Below are 15,474 nucleotides of genomic sequence, written 5' to 3'. Positions count from 1 at the left end.
ATTAAACACATTGCTAGATACAGATTTCTGGGATTTCACAACCTCAAAATGACCCATAAACAAAGAGTGTTACTTTTGTTATCCAGTTATCTAGTTTCCAATCTTATTTATCATCAACCAACCATTGGTTCAATATCATAGCACTGTTTTATTTTACCTAACCATCCAGGTGGACAATGACACTTGTAACTCTGGAGATTGTCCAAAGCACAGGTGCCTCCGTTGCGACAAAGTATGCTGGTGCAGGGATTGACAATCTGGCAGTGGAGGCCTACGAAGCCTGGCCTGCAGCTGCAAAAGAAGTCCACACTGTTCTCGCTTAATGTGTGGTGGCACATGCCATCGTTCTCACATGGCGAAGCGGTGCATGGATCAGGAAACTGGCACCTGTTTCCTAGGAATCCATCATGGCACCTGGAAACAGCAGATGAGGGAGGTCAGAGGTCAGTTTCTTTATGAGAAAGATAATAATTTTGTCATATTTAAACAATTTAATATGTAAGAGGTTTATACTTTAAGTATTAATAAAAGCCATGATAAGAACTGAGATTCTCAGCTGCTAATCAGGGTGATGTTTGGATTATACTTTATTATGGATTATACTTTATTTTTATTTACCATTTACTCTTCATTTTTCTGAGGATGTGCACACTACTTTCCAAAGCAAGCCAATGTGCTAGAGCTAAAACTGACAAATTCATATACTAAAAGCTGCCAGTTTCTTATTTAATTGATTTTTATTTATTAATTGGACTTCTGTTTAGCAGATTTCAATATGCATAGTATACATATAGTACACTAGTATATATATATATATATATATATATATATATATATATATATATATATATATACACACACATAGTATACTCCCACTTTTTTCCCTTTAGTGATATGAATTGAAGCAGTATTAGTTTTTTTGTAGACAGAGTGGTGAATGCGTCACATTCCCAGTAATTTTATTAAATTCATTGTTTCCCGTGTCAGTCCTAAAAAATAAAAAACTTAAACAATTCTTATTATACCTTTAGTGAAAAGTATTGTTCTATCATGAATACCAGCAATTTACCAATAATCCATCCACAAGATGGACTAATAAATTCATACATTTTTTTATCCATTCAGTCAAAAGTCCACAATGCTAATATGACTTTAAATGAGCAAGGCTACCTTTTTGTCCGTATCAATCATTGGCTTGTTTCTACGACACGGCAACACAGCAATGAGAAACTATGCTTTAAACGGACATTTGTCTTTCTACTGTCACCCCCTGTGGACAATGTGTTTGAAGCTATAAAACAGAGTGGTCTGGGCAGCGAGGGGAGGGGGACAAGCTCCTGTGATGTTTCTCACAGGTTGTTTCTGAGTCATAAACGCTGCTCGGACCCCAGCGAACAAGTTCCCAGAGAGAGAGCCGCTGATCACAGAGGCACATTCACACATTTACAATTACAATGAGAGGAGCTGAAAGCATGTCCCCTGAGGATGCGCGCGGCTCAACAAAAGGGCCACACACACGCACAAAGACAGACGGTGATCGCTATTTTACACAGGGCCACACACACATACATATACCCGCACAAAGACAGACGGTGATCACTATTTTACACATGCATACACACAGGCAGAAAGATTACATGAAGGAATGTTTCACAGCTCCTTGCGTATCCACAGATTTGTGGGCTGGAAGTAAAGTAAAGCCATATTTCTTGGTATGGAAAACTCTTTAGTTTTAACCAGCCACTTACATCTAACAGACACACTCTGTCTTAACCAAAAACTGATTGAGGTTTAATACTCAGTCCTTTTTGCTGCTCTAACTGACCCATAAATCCAAGCAGTTCACAGCATTTCAAAGATTCAATCCTATTGTCAATAATGCTGGTTGGCTAGGGGCACAAAAGAAAAATCTGTGGTATTTGGAAATCTTGTTCCTAATCCGTCCTTCCCAAAAGTGGAGGTATGAGAAAAGCAGCCATCATGGCACTCTTCAGCAGCTCTGAGGACTGGAATCTGCTCACTTTGACCCTTTTGTCAGCACTCATTCATCCTGTGTACAAGGCAGCATCTATGCCACAGTTTGAGCTGCAAGCCAACATTATGGCAACTTCAAAGCACCGTGCCACCACCTCAGTGCTCGTTATTCTGTCTTCCCCAGAGAGGATTTGCTCACGCATCAGACAAGAGGATGGGCAGGGGATGAAGTGAAAGACACTGCAGTGCAACCACTCAAGATTCATGAAAGATTTCTGAAAAGTGAATTCCCATGTAGCGGAAAACTACATAGAGAATGTCCTAAAATGCAGATTTGTTTTTTTGCTCTGTTGGAGTTTTTTTATGCACATGCCTGACCAGCAAGAGTTTTCTTTCTCTTGTTTTGTTCTCACACAAAAACCATTGTGCACAAAGCATGAAAGACATTAAAAAAAAACCCAAATTGCTCTCAAATACCTGACCCGAGCCAGCCAGTCTGTTAGCACTGAGGGGCTGACAGGACCCTGTCCCCAAACATTCCCAGGGCGTCCACCCTGTGTGTATGTTAGTGTAAGTGGGGCCGAGCTGTGGACCCTGTGCAGGGACAGGCGTGTGTTTAGACAGGGTCTCCCCCTCATGGGATTAGACAGCTTTAGGACTGTGGCAAAGAAAAGAAAACATGACATGCTAGGCTGCCAACTGCATAAACAGTAGCAGTGAGTGGTGGCATTTCACCATGTCTAGAGCAAAGAGTGGCACCTTGCATGCTTGTCATTTAGTCTGAGGCCATTTATAAAAGTAGACCTACTCGTTCCAGCGCTATATTTTTATTCATGGACTCTAGAAGAGAGCATTATGTGATTCACAGTGAAAAATAATCCTTATTTATTAACACCAGGTCAATGTGATTTGTTTGAAAGAAGCCAGCTTTCTTCTGATTGGCTGCTTGTATCATGAACAAAAGGTTTGAACAGAGTGGGTGGGGCTTCTGTGCTCAGAGTCAGAGCTGTGTGCCTGAGATAACCATATTAAGTATATCTGCTGTAACTGACATCACACAGAGCCAAGAGTAAAAAAAACTCCACAATAAACTGTTGTAAACCAAGCCTTTTCTGAAGACCTACTTTTCAAAGGAAGTGAAATGTGAAATGTCTAGCTATTATAAAAAAAACCATTTTGATTAATGATCTGAAAATACTGCCGTTTCTCTTACAGTAAAATTGTTGGCAACTTTTCAGGACACATTGTTTCCAAATGCCAGTAAAAGACACATAAATCTTTCACACCTAGAAAAGAAGCAAACCCTGGTCTGACGCTAAGGAGAATTACCAGACTGAGCCATTAGACTTGACTTATGCACATAAAATGTGTCTTGTCCTGATGACCTCTGGGTTTTTCCAATCTGAACCAAGAGAAATGCTCAGTCTGTCATGAAATGTCAAATAAACTTAAATAAGCAACACTGAAAACTTCTAAAAAAAAATGTAAATTCATATTTAGTAGTTACAAAGTATTTCAGCAGTCTATGCAGCAGCAACACTGAGTTAATCTGATAAAACAGCTGTACATTAAAATCTATGGACATTCTTCCACATAGAGCATCTCTATTTAACCCGACAGGGGACAGTGGAAGTATGTGTGTGTTGCAGTGAGTCTGGGGTTGGGGAATCGGCCAAGAGAAAATTTGGCTGCTAGAAGGCCAGTCCAGCTAAGCCCCAGCGGTGGCGGGTGCTGAGGTCGTGAGGCGCCACACGAGCTCGCTGGAAAAAGGCCGCAGGGAGCAGGTGCGCATGCTAATGAGGAGACAGCAGCTGCTACCCCGGCCAGTCATCCCCCCCCCCTCCCTTTTACCCCTTGTCTCCCATATCCCCAACACTTAGCCTCCTTCCTTTCCATGGCACCCCATCTGACTACTGTCCTCAAACACTAAGAGAGATGAGGGCCGTGCCCTCATCTCTCACAAAAATAAATGCGTTATGTTGTGATTCACTATTCTTTTTAAACTAGTTGTTTCTGGCTTGAGGTATTTATTAACATACTGTAAAAATGTAAAATAGCAATCAAAAGAATGGAAATTTAAGGACTCAAAGTTAAATAACATGTTGATTTGGACATTTTTTCACAGTGTTGGTATTTGAATGAATGCCCCCCACCATTCCCACAAATACTTAGCAGTAAAAATGAGGAGTGAGAGAGGCATAGAAAGGAGAGCGAAGGATGAGTGGGCCCATTGTTTTTCCTCCCCATTCAGCGCTGACCACAGGCCGGGCGTATTCAGCTGTTAGACCTCCTCTTTCCTCTTCTTTCTCTCCCCCCCCCCCCCCCCCCCAAAAAAAAAAAAATCTTTCTCTGAATTGTCCTTCCACTATATGTGCTCACTCCTGATTTCTTTTTTTTTTTTCACTTCCTCTGTTCAAAGCTGTATGGCTGCTGGCATCCACTCGCTCCCCTCTGTGCACTCTCTTTCCCTCCAAAACCCTCTCTCTCACCCCTTTTCTCCTAAAACCCCTTCTTTTCATTTGTAAGACAGCACAGTCGGATTTATAACTCGCATCTGCTTAATGCTCATCCTCCCAAAAGTTTCATCCAAGATACTCCAAGCTGCTCTGCAACTTTTTTTTTTGTGGTCTGCAATGCTGGAGGCCAAGCACAAGGCAAAAGGAAAAGCTAAAAATCCAAAACACACACACAGACGCACATAGACAGAGACACACAGACATGCACTGGGACAAACAAAGACGTCTGAGAGAAAGGAAACTGGTTTGGTTTGGTTTTCAAGGAGAGAAAGGCAGAAAGGAGGCAGAAGGAATTTTCTGGTGTTTACTCTAAAGAGCCTCCTGTCCTGATTCTTAACCTGAGAAACCTCAATAGGGGCTTGCTGGCAGCTTCCCTTTATGGGTCTTGGAAAAGACTTGCACTAGCTTTTGAAACCGGTTTCTGCCCTCACAAAAACAGCTCTGCATCTCACACCAAGGTCTAAAAGACAAACAGACAGAGCCCCTTGCACCCTTACCTCAAAGCACGTGGACACACTATTCAAACACACTCCGCCTGGGATGCTAGCATTAAGTCAACTGTAGCACACGCTTGACAAAGAATGTTAACAGTTTGCTCTTTAACTTGGCGATAGCCTGTCAAGTACACACTCAGCACAAAACAGCTTTTACGGGCATCAATTTTAACTGCCTCGATAAGAGCCCAAACACATAAAAAAAGGTGGGTAAGACAAAAGATATTCAACGACTCTTTTATCAAGTCTTGGCTGTGTTCAAAACAAACAGAGCAAAGCAGCTGCTTCAACAAGTGAAATCTGCCCGGCCCGGGAAGCGGGATAATCTCAACAGCAGTCGATAAACTGGGCTGCTAGAAAGGTAAATAAAGAAGACATGAAAAGTGGAGCACAAATCAGAAGCTGAGCAAATATCAGGTGTTTGGGAGGTATCGTGTAACTGCAGCACAGCAGTGGAATTATCTCCGCGGTAAGGCCGATACTGTTATTATCTTTTCTGTCATCCCTCCCCAGCAGCCCTCATTGTTCTCCTCTGCGCTCACTCCCGGGCCATCTCTTCTTCAGTCGCTGCCGCTGTAGCCCGTGGCAACAGGTCTGCACCACTGATGGGATGCATAACAGGGCCGGGCGGCGGCTCGAGCCTGCAGCAGATGTTGTGGTGACATCTGACCCTCAGCCAGGCGTCACTCTAAAGGGGTTTTCCTCAGTGCCGAGCCAATCTGCCATCTGCCATCTTTCTGAGGTCACACGCAGATGGGAGCATGTAATATGTAGGCTACACATGTGCACTGTATACAAATAAAAACCTAGAATAAGCAAAGAGATTTTGGCAGCTGCATGGGCCTTGCTTTATGTGCTCTTTGAGAAGCTTAGTGAATTAGGTTGTGTATTTATTCAATTACTGTGGCATGTAAAGCTCTGTGAGAAACAGATCACTGTCTGGTTCCATTTCCATTAGCAACTTGATCAGGATTTTTTTAGGATAATTCTTTGTTTCGCTTGATCTGCTGGGTATTAAAAACACCCGTCTCATTTTCCAGTAACATTTTCAAACACATAAAGACATTTCACTTACTATCATGGAAGAAACTGGAAAAACTGGAAGCTAAAACTAGGACTTTGTTGGTATGATAGATTTTAACAGTGTTGGAATAGCCCATTCAGCCACCTTCTTTATGGCTTATAGATTTTGAATGCCAGTCAACAGAGGTGCATGTGAGAACACGAATGTTTAAATCACTTGGATTGGACATTAATCTAGAGATGTTCCTGGTATCTAATTTACTAGTCTGATTAAAAAAGCACCAACAAAAAGTCAAAAGTGATTTAAATGGATTGTCTTTAATCAGTCGACTTCCGAGTAAAGATGCCTGCATGATGTACAGCTGTGCAAATGCGAGAGCAAATCAATATCCTGTCCGGTGTATTCACAGGGAGCAAGTGGCTGTCATGTGTCCTGCCACCTGTATTTCCAGCGGTGAGAACATGTCTGAAGTGGACGATCCCCTGATGTGTGAAACATGTGAGACAATGGTCTGTCACATTTCTCCCAGTTTCTTCAACTAATTGTTTTTCTCCTCCTCCTCTCCTTTCTCCCTTATAAGTTTGACTAACTGACCTTGTGTCTAGGAGTCAAATGATGTAGTTCCTCTCTCTCCCCCCTCCCCTTATCTCTCCTGTCTCCCCACCACCTTATCTCATTTCCTGGCTGTTTGGTTCATGTCTGGTCTAACTCCCCTTTGGTCTCATCGGATCTGTTTTAGTAGCACTGCCCAGGGGTGAAGGGGCACTCTCCCCTCCTTTCCACGACACTTACCTCTCTCTTTCTTCCTCTCCTGTGTTTTCCCAGCAGTCTGCACAGTAGCAAACACCTCTTTAACACATGCATTTGGCTTGAATCACGCAAATATAAATAACTCTTCACTAAAACCGAACCTGGCACAAAAACCAGGCTTGTTGTTTGTTGTGGAAATGAAACCAAAGTTACCATCAAATCCCAACTGGCTACAGAAATTACAGGGGGAAGTGCTTCCACTTCTTGCCTTCTCTTTATATTCATCCTTCTTTTCCTCCCTCTCTAATCGTACAGGAGAGCTGACCTGGCCAGCCCACATCTGGCAGCCTTCATTAGAGACCCTGTTTATTTGGGAGCAGTATAGCCCATGGGAAAGAAAAAGCTCCCCTTTGGACAAAACACTCAGTGTGTGTGTGTGTGTGTGTGTGTGTGTGTGTGCGCGCATGTCATGAGCGTAATAGCAGCTCTAATGACTTCTGCTACTGCCACTTTACGAGGCTGGGAACCACTTAAGGGCTTCACGGGTGTCTGAAGGTGTAACTGACAGCACAACAGGATCCTCAGGTTGTTACTTCAAGGGTGAGCCAGAGAATGAAAAATTGTCCAACATGTACATCGCTGTTAAACTGTTGGCTGTTAAGACAACCCTGTGTGTGTGTGCTAACAGCCACAAAACAAAGTGAAATGACTGTAACTTCCAAACAGCCAATGTTTAATAGTGAAAGTTTCTACTGCTCAAAAGGACTAATACATGTTTCTTTTAGGTTTTCCCAGCCTCTTTCTTATCAGATTATCAGGTTGATTTAAGAGTGAAAGCTGTCACTTTGGCTTACTTATTTACTACTTTGTTTGCCAGGTTTCTCATGTCAGTCCTGTTATTTTAAACACTGAAGGCAGCTAGCAAAACATGATGATTATCAGGCGTTTTCTACCTTTAAAAGAAGCATTTCTTCTGTTATTTCAAAACATACATACAAGATAACACCAAGATTAAACCTACTGATGGTTGAAGCAAGTTAATTCATCACTGCAATACAATGCTCTGATGTAAACCACAATGGCTGCACCTGCAGTCCACCCTGCCACCATGGAACAGAGAGGAAAGCAACAAGGAGCCCAAAGATGTCCTCAACAGAGGCTCCACCACACAACACACAGGACCCAAAAGATGGACTTCTGAGATCCTGGTGGCAGTCACAAAGAACGCCTCCAAAAGTCATGTGTCCATGCTCTACAGCTTTGTGTTGGCATGAGGTGGAAATACAGAACATTTGGTTGTAATACTGTGACTTTTTAACATTTATTTGCATTACATTTCTAATCTTTAAATATTGTATCAGTGTTAGAGCTTTAGAAATATCTCCACCAATTAATACAATTGAAATTCACCTCAACACCTTCCCTTCAGTGTCCCCACTGAATAAAACCCCCTGCTTCAATGTAATAAAATCAAAGTTAGATTAGATTTGATCACTTCATTATATTTGGTGCACTCACAGAGAGCGCAGACCTTTCTATCAAAGGCAAATTCTGACCACTCCCAAACAATCCTAGCACACTATGATTCCTGCTGAAACTTTTAACCCTTGAGCAAATCTGTACTTTTTATTTTTTGTTGCCATGTAACAGACACTAATATCAGTCCTACAATCAGCATTACTGCTGTTATAAACTGCTCTGGTTCACGATAAAGGCATCACACTCCACTCTCTTAATTATTCTGTTTGTGAGTGTGACTGCAAGCTAAAAGCACACCTGGCAGACAAAGTCATTTTTCTATGTGAAGCTGAATGGGCAAAACCACAAGTAATCATGGGTATTATGGAGCATGCTGCTGTATGGGAGAGTGTGTGTTCCTCCTAGTTGTTATACTATAACCCAAAGACAGGTGGTCTGCCGGAAGGAAAATAAAAGAAATGAGGAAGTGTGGTTTGGAGTGTGCAAAGCTTCTTTGTCTCTCTCTCTCTCTCACACACACACACACACACACGCTGACTGTCAGTCCTCTTAGCCTATGATCAAAGTTTATGTGATTTGTCTTGGCATATGCCAAACAGGGGGGGTTCAAATATCACTAATCCTCGGCACTGAGGTTCCCCACCACCAAGTCGCTTCAGTCAGCCAGAGCTCTCCTCTCACCAGGCGGACTCGAGCCAAAGGGAACCTAACACTGGCAGCAGTGGCCATATAAAAGGCTCGCACTATGTGCTTCTCGTTGTGTGATGATATGATCAGATACGGCACCTTTTCTTCCCTTAGGCCACTTGGATTCTGCTTCCTGACTCTGAATAGAGGTGCAGGGGGGAGTGGAGAGCATGCGGGGGAGGCTAAGATAGACTCATCTGACTGGAGTGAACAGAGGTGCCATTGAAGAATGCCCAGAACCGGAGAGACAAGGGCTCACTTTCACTGAAGGTGGATCTAATACTGTAGCAGTTGCACATACCAGCAAGGAATTAACGACTGGCTGTTATCTGAGGCAACGTTTGCTCAAAATGCCAACAAATGAGCAGATCCTAACAGCAGGATTAAACTTCTCACATTTTCAGAGCCTAAATTTGTTAACCCCTTTCAAGAATCAAAGGAGCAGATATGGCTACTGAGTGTCGCTGGGAGCACAGGTGTGTGAAGGCAGGTGTGTTCTTAACGATAAATTAGAAATAAACAACTTTACCCGTATTTTTTTTCAGGGAATTTCCAACCAGCTCAGTGTGTGCAGGCTGAAAGTGAAAAACGTTATGCACAGCGCTTTCAAGCTCATAAATTGAGAGCAGAGCTTAAGTTTTGGAAACAAACAAACACACAGATGCATCTCAGCAACAAGTGGGCCAACTTAGTTTACTCACAAGGACTGTTGCATGCAATCGAAAGTTGCAAATGAACCATATCAAGGCATCATGTCATGTTGCTATGATTAGATCTTAGCTTGAAAAAAAAGTGTATTAAAGCCCCAGTGCTTGGAACTTGGTCCTCTGTGTATGATACAGTTATAAACTTTTCATAATTAAATACCTGGACAAAGGGTTTTTGTCCCCCTAAATGCCAGAGTAAGTAATAGTGACCAAACAAAGGGAATTAGAAAGCAGCTTCAAACAAGGGCCAGCTACCTTCTGTAGCTGAAGTAAATAAAGGCATTGGATGCTGCTATAGTCGAGATATGACAGTGGGTCTATAGTATTCATCTGGCCAAACTCCGATCCTTCACCTACTATGCAAACTTAAACCCTTGCAACAGCTCACCACTTCACGCTGCTATCAACATGCTTTCAGCTGCGTTTTTTCATCACTTTGACCAGCTAACGGTGAAAGTATGTGATCTCTCAGCAGCATCCTTCCTCGCCCCTGTCCCAGCCTGACATCTCTCAACTCTCAGGAAAGAGAGGGAGCTCTGCTGCAAGCTGCTTTGATTCTGGCCACTGTGCCACTGGAATCTGTGAGTTATTTTTCCTAGTCTGGATTGGCTCAGCTCTGTCACTGCCTTCTGCTGCTGCCAAGCCTACACAGTAAATGAGAGGCCTCCTCGAAGCTCTCCGGAGATAAAGTTCAGTTGGGATGTCATTGGGCCAAGCCAGATACGAGGATGAGGTATTTATGGCATGGCATGTCAAGTAGGCATCTTTGACAAACTACATAAAACTGAACTATCCAATGCCACTTACTTGACCTCGATATAGCACTTGAGTTCGAGAGTGGCAGCTAATTAGTTGAGGAGAAACCCAGACTGTAATTCTGACAAGCATGAAGAAGAAAAACACAATCTGTGAGCTGAGAATGTTGTAAACATTTAACTGATTAAAAAAAGCGCACATTAATCATCATCTTACACCTATTTTTACACTAAGCTTCAAACAGGATCCACCTGGTTGCAATTATTTCTCGCTGTTCGTGTCGTGATACTTCCAGCTGTGCTGCTTTAACAAGAGCTGAAGCACTGGCTGGATCAACCCACTTACTGTGGAAGTCATCAATCTTGGAGAATGAGGTTCATGTAAAAAGAGCGATAGCATCAGTAAACGTCTCTCTGAGTTTTGGAGCTGTAGAGTGAAGCAAGAAGCTGGTTTGTTAATCTCTTACACTGGTTCACTTTGAAGATCAGCTTACTGGCCAATTAACCTGATAAGTACTTAGGATTGTATATTGTGTTTTAAGGTTCTGGGGAAGCTTTTTAAAGGCTGAGAAAATGACTTTTGGCATTTCATCAGTGAGAGACTGCAAAGCAAAATATTGTGATAGAGGCAGAATTCGCTTAAAAAAAAAAAAAAGAGTTCAGCAGTGCCGTTTCTTGCATCATGTAGCAAAAATCCAGTGACTTGGTCTGCCTAATACTAGCAACTGAAAGTCTACAAGTATATAACAGCTTATCCTGCATTGATTCTGTGCATTTTTCATCTCTTTTCAAGTTCTAAAGCTTGCACACAGGACTTAGTACAACAGTGACTGTGTAGTAATTCACGGTGCCCTTAAATGTCGCTCTAAATCTCCACTTTTAACAATATTAAATTTACTCTTGACATTGAGAAACTACACACATTTATACGCACAAAGCCTAACAAAATTCTTCTTAACTTCATATCACTGTGAATAACATATTGTAATAGAAATGCAAGAAAAACCAAATGCCCAGAGCTACCTTTCAGAAAAGATGGAATCGAAAGCAGTTACTGTTTTATTGTCTGTTTTATGTCTATTTAGACAGTCTGCCTGACCTCAGAGAACCTTTGAACTTTATTTTTTTTGGCCTTCTGGTGGTGTGGTGACAACTAACACAATGAGGGAGAAAACACTGAAACACACAAAGGCATGCTGAACCTCGTGTGCCCGCTCAAACCTTTTCAAAACCGCGACGATGCCCATCTCCATGTTTAATTGGAGACGTCTGAGAGGGAAGACAGTGCAGGGGCACAATGATTGCTTTGTGGCCCAGTGAGGAGGTGGGGTGGGATTGGGTGGGGGTGAATACACAACAAGACCAAATTAAGATGTGGCAAAGGGCCAAGATGGCTGCCAAGGTCTTTCAGTCCCAAAGCTGTGACCTGGCCAGCCCAATCACTCGGCGGTCACCGGTCTTTGCGACAGTAAGGTGACACTGGCTGATGCAGCTCATGCCAGGGTGGAAATAGAGCCAACGAAGGCTATTGTTGCGGGAGCATGTTGTCGGAGCATCTGAAGTGAAAACATCTCAAAACACAAAACTCTGCAGACAAAATACAGAACTCGTGCCCATTTTAAGCAGTTTAGAAAATCCTCCAGCCTCTGCCATCTGTCCAGGGGACTGAGAGAGAGAGAGAGAGCACTGAGGGCCATTGAGGAGGGGACCAAATCCCAGGAGAGAGGAGGGGGGGGGGGGGGGGGGGGGGGGTTGTAGGAGGACAGGGTCTGAGGGTCTCTCTGGGAAGCCTCACCCAGATTAGTCACACAGAATTAATCGTAGGGGAGAACAATGGTCGCCGAGCTTCTGGCAAACCCAGCTGTCGCTTCGTGAAAGAAAAGAAAAACAAGATTTAGGGCTGCGAGAGTTTGGCTGCAGAGGAGAGAGTGTGGTGGCAGTAACACACTCTCTCTCATCGGGTGACCCCTGTCCTCATCAATGTCCACTCAGTTTCTGTCTCAGCTCGCTGGCCATTTGCGTCCCAGAAGAGTAACAATAAAAATGAAAAATAAAATAAATCTCATAGATTCCACAATCCCACATCTCTTCCGTGCAGATGTTTCTTATTATTCTTTGGCTTAAAAAAAGCAAATGCAGTTGTTGAACTTACTTGCACTCTTCGTTGCCATCTAGAGTTGTTTGACATTTCCCATGGTTCAAACACGACTCCGCCTGTTTGGAGCATCTCAGACCTGCAAACAGAAAGTTTTAATACTTGTGTGCTTTCCTCACACTCCTCTGAAATCACTGATTATTGCCTGTACAACAATCCCTCCAGGTGTTGCAGAAAGAACAGCTTCCAAATATGTTTGTTTCTCCCCATAAATGTAAAATCTAAGTGTGAATCACATGTTGTAGTTTAGCTGTCCTAATTTAAAAAAAAGACTGTGCCATCTCGGAGGATAACACAGCTTTGCGATATTATTAAAACACACAAACGCGCTCACACTGCTCCCAATCCAGAGTGCAAAGGCATGCGTTTACACACTAGTGAGAAAAAGTTGAGTGTTTGCCGGGCAAGTGCTCAAGAGCTGCCTGCAGAGCAAAAATGCGCAAACTGATCCAGGAGAGGTGAAACCGTAAAGGTTTTGCTAAATCCAACAGGTGCAAAAGAAATAAAAAAAGTAAACATCATGACTGTTAATTAGCAGATGAACCCTGCAGGCGGCAATAAAGTTTGGAAAATTCTGCACTTTAGCCTCAGTTCACAAAAAAGTGAGCGCATCAAGATCAATTCACACACTTTGGACATTTTACAGACTAAATAGTCATAAAAGTGATTTTTTTTCTCTCAACTTTCTCAAGCAGGAAACTACCACCGAGAGATTCCCCCGCCACTCACCTCGTGTTACTCCTATCAGCGACAACAAGAAAGTTAGTTTGACAGACAAAATATGCATTCCTTCTGGTTTAAAATGATTGTACAAATCCACGTGGGTTTTTTCATAGATCCGATAATGTGTCTTCCTCTTCGACAGTGAAAATACAAAAACTATTTCAGTTCATCCTTGAGTAAGGTCCACAGAGAGAGAGAGAGTTAAAAAACACACAGTAACGCTGAACTCCGAGCATGAGATGTTGTCACTTCGGGTCCCGAGTTGGGAATGATCTGATCTCCATCCGCCGCTCCGCACCGAGGGGCGTTTTTCTTCCACGGACACATGAACAATCACTCAGTTGGTCCCCAGACAGGCGCAAGCTGCACAACTTGATAAAGTGACAGTAAGGAAGTTTGTTTGTGTTTCCCCCGAGCGGTTTTCCCATGTAGTGAGAGGTTAATTAACGCGTCTGGATCATTAGTCCTGCAGATTACATCAAGTATTTACCGTGAGAGTTAAAAAGAAACTGTTGGGCACTTTAAAAAAGGGACTGGGCGTTAATCCAGTCGATGTATGAATTATCTTAGTCCTTAACATCTTAAATAAAGACAGGCTCTACTTTATTGTACTTTATGCCAGTTTAACGTGGTTAAACGACTTCACAAGCCTGATAGTTTTCCATTTTAATCATAGTGACAGCACTTTACTGTAAAACATTACACAAACTCAAGGAAAATAAACATGAACATTATTAGTCAACTTAATATTTCAAATGCTGGTAGTCCTGATTGGAGTCTTTTAATTTGAAAGGGTTGCTTTGAGTCAGTGCATTCACTTTTAAAAAAAAACAAAACATGCTGATTTTTACTTAATCCACTTTTATTAGATAGCTTTCATTGTTACTCTGCGACCTAAGATGCTATATAGTACAAAATACATTAAGTGATTATGCATTTTTATAAACACTTTTACAAAAGCTGGTTATACACGAATAGACTGGTAATAATACAACAGCACCGCGCTGTATTATCATGCATTTTCACAGGACAACTCTCTATTTCTACAGAGGTCGAAGTGATACCCAGTAACACCTTTTTGCATATAAAATAAAGTTTAACTGTAAATCCAACTCTGAAAACAGTACATGGTTGATAATGATAACTTTAACCATTGCTACCCTTTTTTCCATTATAAAGACACATCTCCTGGATGCACTGGTACGCATCTTCAGTGATGTATCCTAGGGTCATCAGGTGTTTCGGGTCTCACATAACCATTTCAAGTGAATACGTAGGTAAAGTTTATTTATAAAGTGATTTTCATGGAAATGAATTCACAAAAATGCTGCAAGATCAAAAGAATGAAAACTAAGAATAATCACAATAAAACTAAACAAAACTAAAAATTAATATGGGGGGGGGGGGGGGGGGGGGTATAACAGTACAAGACCTGTATAAAACACAGAACAAAATAGTATAATGGATAGAAGATCATTAAAAAAACTGTTACTATTAATAAGAATCACAACAGTAATCCCCATTACATAAACATGTTTTACCTGCTTTTTATAGAACATTAGTTTATTAGCTTGTCTTTAAACTGCTGCACCCCTCCACCTGAGCATGACAAACAGCCAAAGCCTGTGAGCAGTTATGATCTTCTACAGTGATAAATAAATGCTGACAGAGGTACACACAAATTTTCATTCAGTACGCAGAGTCAGCAGTTCCCATCAGGTGGTCTGTGAACAGACTTTAAGCAACTTCACACAGGTAACGGCTGTCATGCACAGCTAGACAAAACAAACTGATGACACCTGTTTATTTAGTTTTCTGGGGTCAGTAGTTGAAGTCTCACATTTAGACCTAATAAGAAAATATTACATCAAATTAAATATTTCCTTTTATGTTGGTTTTTTTGGGAAGAAATAACTATTAAAATAATGCCTTATAATGTCCCAAAGATTTCTATTTTTAAGCCCATACATATCTTCTGTAGCAGAGTCAGTCTCAAACCTATATGAGGGTTGTATGGAAAAAGTGTGTAGATTTTTCCATACTCTATACTTCTATACCAAGTCTTACCTGATCTTCAGTCACAAATAGACAAACAAAATCTGACTAAACTAATGACACACAGAAAGTTGTATTTTAGTTCCCTTAACTAAATACTATACATCATTCACAATGTAAGCTAGAAAAGGAGGAATCTGGGGTCATTCCTCCCA

General features: G+C 41.9%; 1 protein-coding gene across 1 annotated transcript in view; it reads right to left on the bottom strand.

Annotated features, from left to right (window-relative positions):
• notch1b (notch receptor 1b) overlaps nt 1-13,539 on the bottom strand; it is a 43,308-nt gene extending 29,769 nt beyond the window's left edge. Inside the window, exons 1-3 of the mRNA XM_086315169.1 lie at nt 13,271-13,539; nt 12,539-12,620; nt 158-414 (exon numbers count right to left, since the gene is read on the bottom strand). Of these exons, the coding sequence (XP_086171295.1) occupies nt 158-414; nt 12,539-12,620; nt 13,271-13,328 (397 nt within the window). The 5' untranslated portion in view covers nt 13,329-13,539. The remainder of the gene's footprint in view (nt 1-157; nt 415-12,538; nt 12,621-13,270) is intronic.
• Between the last annotated feature and the right edge of the window lie 1,935 nt (nt 13,540-15,474).

Source organism: Aulonocara sp. 'chitande type north' Nkhata Bay, linkage group LG12 (assembly GCF_057382095.1).
Source record: "Aulonocara sp. 'chitande type north' Nkhata Bay isolate Kocher_YH1m ecotype deep benthic linkage group LG12, A_spYH_male_GT1.1, whole genome shotgun sequence".
Taxonomy (NCBI): domain Eukaryota; kingdom Metazoa; phylum Chordata; class Actinopteri; order Cichliformes; family Cichlidae; genus Aulonocara; species Aulonocara sp. 'chitande type north' Nkhata Bay.
The sequence above is the reverse complement of the archived record's forward strand: the minus strand, read 5'-3'. Positions and strand labels throughout refer to the sequence as shown.